Below are 11345 nucleotides of genomic sequence, written 5' to 3' on the forward strand. Positions count from 1 at the left end.
TGCATCACAGGAGAGGACCGAAGTGAGTATTTCCTTTTCCAGTCGATCATTTTTAGGCACCATTCCCCCCAGATTTTGAGTTCTAATCACTTTTCGATGAACGCCTAATTTTCTTTCATTTTGGGTTCAGATGTAGCATATTTTCCCATCTACCAACTCATTCATCTATTCCATTATTTATCTGTAGATTGTCTGCTCTTTTTTTGTCCCGAACATGGGTCTCGACTGCTGAATTGTTTGAAATATGCCTACTGGATTATGACCCTGCTTCAAATTATGGTCATCAGACATATAGAGCAGGTGAGTGTTTCCTTGTGTCCCGTTACTAATTTTTCACAGTTCATACTAGATAGCATAGTACATAGCATAGTAGTATGGTTCAAGCACATGACAAAAAAATGAAACTCATGTACACAAATTCTAGAATATGGGAACTGACTAAACTGTTGATGCACTCTTGACAGGAGTTCGCAATGATTCACGACAATACCGGTACTTCAACATCCCCAAACAAGTAAGCAGCTGTTGCTGTTGGTTATGATTAAATATGTGAGCAGAGTAATTTGGAGGGCACCAGATTTGTCCCCAAGGCACATCATTGTGGTGGAGCGGTGAAATCTCCCCATAGGTTGCACATAGCAAGAATTGTTGCGGAGGTTGTCAGAGCTGCTGAATCGCAGCGGATCCTTATTTTTTGGGGTTTAGCTTTGAGTCTTTCTCTGGCTCTAAGCTAGAGCGTTTTGCTTGCTGTTGCACTTAAAAAGTAAGAAGCCTATAGAAAATGGGTCTCGCAATTGAATTTACAGTGCAACTGAATTGGGCTCTTCTGTTTTTGCGATTTATATAGATACTTCGGGTCTTTTTATTTTGGACGTTGTCCTCATCGGTGCAAGTTTTGGAATTTTGGCGATGTCTTGATTAACACACAGCCGTACTAACTTGGGATACACTGTTGTGCTGGACCTTTATTCTGGTGTTCATTCTGTTAAGGCACATTGGTAAATATTTGTTGCTCGCAAGGGTACTGTGACTGTTTGTTATCTCATCTTTAAAAGATTCAAGGCCATCGGGCGATATGTCATTGATTTTATATTCTCATGACTGAAACTAGAAACCTTTTACAGGACGACAACAATGTGTCCTTCACTTCGGTACCAAAGATTCTTCGAGCATGATGGAGCATCTGCGGTTCATGCAAGGTAAGCATGGTTTAAGCAAACAATTCTTTAGCATTCAGATATTGCAGTGACCTATCTTTGGATCATAATATTTGTCAGTTATCTTCACTTGAATTGTTTATAATTTACAGAGCAAAAATAATTTGTTGCTAGCTGTCCTCTTTCGTTGTCTGGCCGATCAAGATTAAGTCGCAATGATCATGATTTAGGTTTCATGCCGTGGGAGGTGATCTCCAGTGTTACGTAAAACCAATGGTAGTGCATCTTAAGCTTGATACTGCAAGTAAACAAACACCAGTCTGCTAACAATGAAGTAATATATTTAGAATAGTTGATGCTCGTAAGATATTTAATTATTCTTCTGTAGTGTCATTCCCAATTGTCAATAGTAACATACCCGCCTCTTTCTCTGTAGCTAAATATCTTCTTGATAAACTTGCAGTCAAAGCCTTGGTAGATCCAAGAGCTAAAAATCTGCAGGCAAAGCTCCGGTATATGTTTCTTCTGGTCATGTATGTTGTGATGCATATTACACAACTTTATTTCTACCCTGATGTATAAAGCATGTATTGCTGATGTTATGATTGGCTAAATTTGAAACGGTGATGGCCCTAGACTGGGATGCTTTATCTTTATACTGATCTTTTACCACGAAACAACATCATTGTTTCAGCATTTAGTTACCATTTTTGTGTGTGCATGCAGTCTAGAGTAAGTACCGAACACGATCTGCTACATTCTTGCTTTTCCTGATATACTCTTTTTTTTCACAATACTGTCTTCGCTTTGCTTAATGTTGCCTCCACTTTACCTCACTTTATATCCTCCTATTCCAGAAATTGGTTGAGTATGAAACAACTAAGATGATATTGGTTTGTAGACCCCTAATATTTTTTTTTCATGTGCCGGCGAGTTCAGATTTGTGTACTGCTTATGGCTTCTTATAAGCCATACTTAGTGATCTGGGGTCAATAACAAGAAGTGACTCGATTATGCAATTCATTTTTGTTGTAATGCATCTCAGTTCTGTTATTTTCCATTTGTTCAACCAAGAATTATATTGTTCTTACCTTTTATCTGTGTGACATGTTTTGTGAATGACTAGCTAAAGAAATCACCTTGGATGATATTTGTTTGCTTCCATTACAGGATTCTAAAGCACTTCTTTTACTTCAGGGACACTTATTTCTAAAGCACTTCCTTGCATAAGATTGAATCTGAAGCTTTTAGTTCTACCAATACATTGTACCTATCGCCTTCCTCGAAGGAGCATAGTAATTGTTTCTCATTCCTTATTTTCTATGAAAATTAATTGCATATTTGTTTGCTAGAGTGATGCCCGTGAATGACTGATTATGGTTTGGACTTTCACAATCCGAACTAATGTTTGATGTGACATGCTATTCACTAATTTTATCCTTCTCTGATAACTACATACAAGCGGAATTTTTCTGGAGTTAAAAGCTTTGACATGTTTGCTTATCTCCTTGCTGAAACAGAAGTACATAAAGTTTGGATCAGGGGTGGATTGAATATGGGGACCCCTGGGGTCCATGAATCCAGAGCAACCTGGCCCGTCTTCTTCCGCATGTTTTGATAGGGGTGGATCGAAGATTGACTTTGGCCCGGCGATGCCGGTTCAGGTTAGTTCATGCACATCCCATCCTGCTCAAGGCTGCTTGATATCTCGCTCCGACCTGAGGTGCACGTGTTCCCCCCTTGTCTCCAGCGTGATTTGGTAGATCCGTGTTCGGGAGTGAGGTTGGAGGCACACTGGTCTGGGGCTGTCCATGCTGGGATGTTACTTTCATTCATTCAACTTTTGTTATTCAGCTCTTTTTTCCCGTTTCCCAGCGACCCAGTTTATCATGTTATGTTGGAGGTTTCGCTGCTATCTGACAACATCATATATTGCGTATTTTAGGCTGCATATTTGTGTTTTATGAAACAACCAATCAGGTTTTCAAATTTATTTGCCCATTTGGTCAAATTTGTAAAGTTATTAGGATGCATTATGTGAACAATGCTGAGAAACAGTATTTTACATGACATGGCTAATGTTGCATCTACTTATTTATATTTTACCTTTTACAAAGAAAATTTTCGATTCAACGAACGGCGTGTGGAAAGGTCATCTTATGTGCATCCAGGTTGTGCAGACCTTTGAGCATTGCCCCATGAACATCACACATCTCATGTTGTAGCTTAGGGTACAGTGTTGCCTCAATTGTCACTGAATGCGACCAAAAACAAACTCTATTTGCTGCTGCCATGGTTTAGGAAGAGTATTTGTCTGTAGAAAGGTTCAGTCTGCATCGCTTGAAGCTGATGTAACTAATTAATATCAGCTTTCAAATGATACAGGGTCTATGGCCTTTGGTTCTGAAAATTCTGCACATGGTAAGATGCCTGCCTTTATTTGGCTGACAGTTACAATCGTTTGAATGTAAAAGTAACCAAGGAGGTCTAATTAAGTAACTTAAACAAAAGAGACACAGATTTGTACTCAGATGTCTATTCCAATATTTGATTTTTATCATGGGGGATGATTAGAACAAAGGTAAAGAATGGTTTGTTGTCTACCTGAAATATTCTGTATATGTGGCATACATGTTATCTATACAGCTTTGTACTCAGATGTCTATTCAGTTTCTTGATTTAAAGCATGTCTCTGATGTTTAGTCTCTCCTCGTGTATTTTCAGAACAAGCCCTGCTGGAATGCCCTCCAACTGAAGTACTTTGTGGCAGTTCCAAGCAATTCGTCCCATGCACGCAACCCAATGCACACGCCGTCGCTGACGTCGCCATGCCAGGGGTGAACGAGTTCCACACGGTTTCTCTTAAATTTATGGAAATTGCGTCTCAAGGGAGGAGATTGGGGAAGCATGTTGTCAACCAATTTCTGTCCAGGTTAGGAATCCTATAAATGATACAATCACTTCTTATTATTGTACAATCAGTTATGTGCATGGAAGTCCGGTTCCTTTTCCAAAGTGCAAGTTTGCATTGTTCATTGGACAAATCCTAAACCCGTAATTGTAGTTAACTTTCTGTAGAATGGAAATTATTCCAAAGGGAGTTAAAAAATGAATACATGTGTGCAAGTGATGATTTATGTCTATTGTGTGCGTCATATCCAAGAAATGCACTCAAAAGTTTAGCTTGAGAAGTATAGTTTACCAATTGCACGTTTAGAATAATTCATTGAAATTTTTGATTTAGCTCAAACAAGCACTTGAAGATATATTTTCCTGCAAGTACAGATGCTTCTGAGTTCCTCCCTCTTGTCCAGCTGCCGGTGCGCTCGTCCAAATCTGACGTTGAGTGCGAAGCTGGTCTGATGAGCTATGGCGTGAGGAGCATATGGTGGCACTCGGAGTGAGACGATGTGATCTGAGTAATAATTTGCCGATGCTCTGTATCATTGAACAGGTTTAATCTAGACTTATGCTAGCATCTCCCCAAGCTGCCAATGATGATGATTATGATATAGTTTTTGCCTTTTTGGTATCACTGGATGGTGATGATCCACTATTGACATAGTGCAGTTGCAAAGTTTAGGTGTATGTTTCCTGAGACATGATCCTTTCCTTTTGTTGCTTACTTGTCGAGATGTAAGTGTTTGGTTCATACATCATTGATCCTTTCTTTTTTCGTGAGACATGATTAATGCTTAGCTGACCACATTTTTGTTCAGATTCAAAAGATACACACCTTACTTTTTTTTTGTTTGCTTTACTTTGCTCCTGGTTTATAGTATATTGACTAACCTTTGCGGGGAGATTAGGTTAGAAGCTTTATGTGATGCCATTTGTCTAATCTTCTTACTAGGCCGAAGAGATGCTTAGAGATGCAAGCGGGGCGGGATGGCGGACAATAGCGCAGTAAGAATGCAGTGTTAATTTCACAGCTGTGTTGGGTTAATTACGAACTAATTGATGAGTTTCGCGGGAAATGAAGGACATTGCGTGCATCCTAGAGATGTTATATTATATAATAATGATTAAAAATACATGAGTTGATGAAACTGGTCTTGCTTACAAAATTCACTGTAAACCTCAATGTTGCTATTTTGATGACCCTTAAATTACTCCTCCCTTCTGTTTCTAGAACATAAGAAATTTAGGGTTAATTTTTTATGTGAATAAAAAAGTTAACCAATATACTAGCCAATGCAGTTCGTGCGAGACACTTGAGAAGAACACATTAATCTTGTATGTCGTAATAATAATTCACCCGAACTATGCAATACTTGCATGTTACAATGGATCAATGTTGAGAGAAGGGAGAAGTCAAAGCAAAAGCATGTAGTAGTGGCGCACATAATCACGGAGCGCGTTGTGGAGGTATGGGTGCTAACCGATTTTTGCGACACGTCTCAGTTGTGCCAATGTGAACTTGTTTTTGGCTTCTGTACGGTGTTGATTTTATCCCGTTGCAACGCACGGGCATTTGTCCTAGTTGTTTAGAAAAATAGAGATGTTCTTGGCGAAGAGAATAGTTAATAGTTAATCGATACTACATCATGTACATCGAACAATACGTATACTTTTAATCAAAAGTCAACAATATCAATCTTATACATAAAAATTAAACATCTGCAATATTGAACAAGTACACACTAAAAATATTACATATAGTGGATCTATTGATATAGATTTGGTTTTGAGGATGTTTAATTTTTTGTCTAAAAAATTAATCGAACTTACATGATGTTGACTTTTCACTATATGACTTGATTTATGGAACGAAGAGAGTTAGATTATGTCTAACACATTATTTATTTGCTCTATATTTGTATAAATTTGTGAAACACAGAGGCCAAGACATCAAACCCCAGGTCTAGGGAAGCCCCATTTGATCCTGAGAAAATAATTATGGAGATGCCTTTAAAATAGAAATTTTAGGCATGAAAATGTTGGACTCAGAGAAAGACTATTTGCCTGAGATGGAGAGCGGTGGTTCTGCGGGCTTTGTCTTCCTCCTTGGATATGCCAACATGAATGGTGCGTCACGGCCGAATTGCTTCGTTGCTGGCAGCCAACTTACAACAGTGTAGTCCGAGCGATGGAGTTGGTGATGAGGTTTAGGGGATGGATCCTTGAATCTACTAGATTTCTATGCTGGCATGTGTGCGAAGTGAGCAAAGAGCGGGTTCCACTCCATTAAGACATGTTTTTGATGATTATTAAGCAAACAATAACGGTGTTAATGCTAAAAAGAAGAACACCTTGCAGGTTAAGCCATTGTTGTATGCTGCAAGGTTGACCAAGTCACCTTCACTGAGATTAAGGCAAACTCGGTCTTTATGTGTTGAGTAACATGTCCATGGATTTCCGCCTTGAAGGAGCAACAATGTTGGTCGGGAGTCGATGGCAGTCCGGCTACATTGAACTTCAAATCCATGTAAGAATGGCTCGCTACAGCAACTACGGACCTCTTTAAGCCACGGGACTCAGCAATCGCTCCATCAAAGAGAACGATTTCCTCATCCTTAAACCCACTGGTCAAACATACGAGAGACAAGTTGAAGCTGCTTTGTACTTGGAGTATGGCAACCTCCACGGTCGCCTCAACCGCAGACCGAACACGCGATAAAGTTAAGTCGATGGTGCCAAAGTCTCCCGGGGTGTCCAATTTGAACGGCCAACCCCATGAGCCTTGGTTGCCCAACATGGATGCGCCGTCGAGTATCTGTAGGTCATCTTTTTCGTGCTGGCCTACTTTGATCCTCATGTCGTATTCGACCAGAGTAATTTCCATACAGTCTATCCCCACCTCTATCCCCCGCTTTGGGCCAGTCATCGGGACGAGAGAACCCTGCTCCACGACGAGGGGATCATCCCTACTAATATTGACGACGTAATTGAGGAGCGGATCCAGATTATCACGCGTGGCTACGTATCCATAGAGCTCTGCCGAGCCAGCATCCTGTGGAATTAGTTTAGCCACCTGTATCGAGAAGATCTGCAGCATGCCGGTAGGTCTATGTCTCCAACAATCTCCAATGTAGCGGCCGCAATCTGGCGTGGGATCCGTGAACATCATCGGCTCCAGCCGAGTCTCGCCACGGTCGGCGACGTGGAGGTATTTTTTCCAGTAGAAGTAACCCAGGCCCGTGTAGATGGAACCATCACGGTGGCTGCTGCTCTCCTCTATGCTGTTCGTAGCATACTCGTCGTGTCTGTGTGTGTCTTCTTCGTCGTCCTCGACGGCAACGATTTCAGTCGGGCGATCAGGGATCACGTACCGGTTCCAAATCCGCCTCCATCTACGACGTTTACGAGGAGACTCGTCTCCTCGTAACGAGCGGCTGAGGACGGCCATGTCCCGGCGACATTGGTGAGGAGATCGGGGAACAGGCGGATTGGACGACGCCGCCAGGAACGGGAGAGCTCGTCTAGGATATGCCATGGAAGAAGATAGTTGAGGCCTCGAGGCAATTGAGAGGCGGCGCATGGGGGCAATAGGAGGAGGCGGCGACGTTAGGGTGCGGAGGGAGACGGGGAATGTATCGAGGGAGGATTTGAGTCTGAGGCGGCGCCGGGCAGGGGAATGGGCCTAATCCACGGCTCCTGGTGGTGCATGTCAACTGTCGTGTTACTTTGGTACGTCGATCTTGGGATGACATCGGGACTTTTTGACCCGATCAGAGAGCAATCGTGCTGAATTCTGGTGGCATCTTGGGATGACATCAAGAGCTTGGACCGGCCATGATGAGGTAAAGATCAGCCCGTAACTCTAGCATTACGTCGACATCTTGCCGGCCGGCGCCCAAAACAAACAAACTAGTGCAGTATTATAGGCCAGGCCAGGACGCGAGAAAAGAAAAAAAAAATGTACACGTATGTGGCCCTCCTCCGAGGTCCAGGCATGAAAACGAACAAACTAGTACAAGCTATACTTTTGTGATTACAAGATATAATAGGTTTGTTAGCATTACTTAACTATTATCTATATTTACTTGGCAAATTTTGTAGCTCATAAAAATTGCTAAGGTAGCTAGGGGATCAGCTGAGCAAGTGTAGAGCTCTATGGATACATTGTTGCACGGGATGAACTCGATCCGCTCCTTAATTACGTCGTCAACATTAGCAGGGATGATCCCATCGCCGTGGAGCAAGGTTCTCTCATCTCCATGATTGGACCTAAGCGAGGGATAGAGGTAGGGACTGTATGGACATTACTCTCATCGAATATGACACGAGGATCAAAATAGGCCAACAAGAAAAGGATGACCTACAAATACTCCATGGCGCATCCACGTTAGGCGGGTACTTCTCATCGGGTCGGACATTCAAATTGGACACCCCTGGAGACTTTGGAACGTATGGCATAACTTTCTCGCGTATTCAGCATGTAGTTGAGGCAACCATAGAGGTTTTCATACTGGAAGTCCAAAGCAGTTTCAATTTGTCTCTCATTTGTTTGAATGGTGGGTTTATTGAGGAAATGATACTCTTTGATGGAGCCACTGCTGAGTCACGTGGCTTAAAGAGGTCTGTGGTTGCTGTAGCGAGCCATTCTTATTTGGATTTGAAGTTTAATTTAGGCGCACTTCCGTCTAGCTCCAATCAACATTGTTGCTCCTTCAAGGCGGAAATCCATGGACATGTTACTCAAAATATAAAGACCGAGTTTGCGTTAATCTCATTGAAGGTGACATGGTCGACTTTGCCTTTCGGCTAAGGTTTGGTCTATGTTAGTGATGTGCGGGCCAAGAGATCTATAACTTAGGCAATCTAGTTTCCTGGTCTTGTGTTGTTTTACATTTGTTTCTTCTGTTCCTAATGTTACCATTACAGGTGAGTTAAAAATATGAAGGAATTCCTTAGCTACACATCCACATACGTCTTCTCTGTTTGTTTTCAATGGACTAGAAGTACGAAAAGGATGAAGGGTCACTAGTGGAAAACGGGGCTATAGGCCCGGTCCATTTGGGCCTTCAGTCCCGGTTTCCAAACCGGGACCAATTAGGCGGGACTAAAGGGTCCCCCTTTAGTCCCGGTTCAAAGTTGCACCGGGCCTAAAGGCTGCGCCACGTGGTGTGGCCAGGGAGCTCGCGGTGGATGGCCTTTGGTCCCGGTTCGTGGTACGAACCGGGCCTGTGTTTCTCTGCCGCGGCAGAGAATTGCTATTTCTCTGCCGCGGGACAGAGTTTCAGCAATGCATATATATCATTCAACAAAGCACAAAAAATCGTCGTGAATATATATAGACATCGTCAACAGTACACGTAATGCATGCATATTTACAACATAAAGTCGGATCTCTTTACTAAATCTATTAGCTTCTACGAAGTTGCTCAACAAATAGCTATGACTTTCCTATAGTGCTCTCCACCTGGGGTAAGGACCTCGGTAAGAAAGAATCCCGCGATTTCCTCTTGAACTGCTCGTATTTGATCCTCCGTTATGAGAGTGTCCCGCAGGCGTTTCATCTATATTTAAAAAAGGAGATCATCAATATATGAATGGAACTCAATACAATAGATGGTACTAATTAAGATAATTGTGAGAATTTGTTATCGTACACGAGTGTGGTGTATACGGGCATCCCCACCCTTGGGACAGGCCATGTCACGAATGAAGGTGCAGACGTAGTATCCACATAAGTTATTCCCGGGTTCCTGCCTCATACACTTTACGAAAAAATAGTTCGATCAAACTAATAATCAAGCATCGTATTGAAAGTAAATATCATATATAGAGTTTCACGGACATAGATATATAGTACTACTTACAGGGTAATCTTGAAATGTAAGCTCCGGTTTCCATGTACCCGGAACAGTAGTGATGAACCGTTTCCAGGCCCTGCCCGGCAAAAAATAATGAGTAAATGAGTTATTGATTAGTTGATGATATCGTCGAATTAGAACAAATGAAGATGCCAATACGAAATTGATTGAAATTACCTCTAGAGGATGGCAGCCATGTCCACCCATTCCGCATATTCGTTACGTTTCGAGTCCATGACATTTACGACTCCTTTGTGAAGATCAATGATTAGGAGAATAAAGTGGAATCTGCACAAGCATAGCTCAATGATTACGAGAATAAAGTGGAAGGTGCACAAGCATAATGTATGTTATATATAACACTAACTTGAAGTTGTAGGGAAAGAATATATCCTCTTTGTTTGCTTGCTTCACTAAAAACATTACCATGTTGTCCTATGTGTCCTGGGCGTAGTCTCGAACCGTAACTTCATGAACTGTGTCTGGGTCTATGAACCCCAGCGGTAGGAGCTTGCCTCTTTTGCATTCGAGCTTCTTCATTCTGCATAATTAAATGTATAGCGTACACAAAGAATATAGTGAGGATAATTGTTAGTGCAAATATGAATGAGCGCTGAGCTATAGACTTAATTACATAAATAAATCACTTACAGGCAGTAGCAACTGATGACAATTTTGTTGAGGGCGTCTTGATTGAATAACTGAAACAGTTCTTCTAACTCAAGGTTTATCTCCTCGACCCCCCGGAAGTAATGCTCATCTCTAAGATATACCGTGATGTAGCGATCACCTCTTCGACAGGCTTTCAGGTACCAGTCATGCAACCTTCGCATCTGAGTCCCTAGACGCGCGAGCTCGCCAGGTTTGACGAGATCTTTTCTGTATCTATACTTGTTTACCACTTGAGCCGTTGGATAGTAATCTTCGTACTCAACTGATGCTCCCTGAGCTCTAGCCTCCCGTTCGATCATCGATGTGGAATAAACATCTTCTTCGGCGCAAGAAACGCCTTTTGCTCTTCAGTCTGCTCATGTGGTAACAACTCTGGAGTTTGTGCCCTCATCGGAGTTGATGATCTCTTCGGAGTTGTAGGAGGTGCCGCGGTTAGCTTCCTCTTTTGCTTAGGTGGAGGCTGCGGAGTCTCCTGACGAGGAGGAGGAGGCGGCGGAGTATTTTCACGCGGAGGAGACTGCTCATGCACAGGGGAATCATCATCGCGCAGAGGAGAATCATCAAGCGGAGGAGACTCCGCAGGTGGCGGAGGAGGCGGACTGCTTGGTGGCTTCTCACCTTTTCGCAGGAAAGCCAATCTTCCACGGAACGGAGCCTTCTGTGCCTCGTGTTCGTCCGCCGTGTTCTTTGTTCCCAAGGGCGCGTGTCAGCTCATCGTTCTCTCTTTCGGGCTGGAACCTCCCCTCCTCCACGTCCT

General features: G+C 42.5%; 1 protein-coding gene and 1 pseudogene across 1 annotated transcript; one reads left to right on the top strand and one right to left on the bottom strand.

Moving 5' to 3' along the window:
* Positions 1-6417: 6417 nt before the first annotated feature.
* LOC124664480 lies at positions 6418-7638 on the bottom strand. Its single transcript, XM_047201998.1, has one exon. The coding sequence runs from the start codon at positions 7636-7638 to the stop codon at positions 6418-6420; it is 1221 nt and encodes a 406-aa protein (XP_047057954.1).
* Positions 7639-7892: 254 nt separating this feature from the next.
* LOC124664490 lies at positions 7893-8868 on the top strand (annotated as a pseudogene).
* Positions 8869-11345: the final 2477 nt, after the last annotated feature.

This window comes from Lolium rigidum, chromosome 1 (genome assembly GCF_022539505.1).
Source record: "Lolium rigidum isolate FL_2022 chromosome 1, APGP_CSIRO_Lrig_0.1, whole genome shotgun sequence".
NCBI lineage: Eukaryota > Viridiplantae > Streptophyta > Magnoliopsida > Poales > Poaceae > Lolium > Lolium rigidum.

Excerpts from the sequence above, each read along its gene's own strand:
- LOC124664480 (XM_047201998.1), bottom strand. The coding sequence starts at position 7,638 with ATGCGCCGCCTCTCAATTGCCTCGAGGCCTCAACTATCTTCTTCCATG.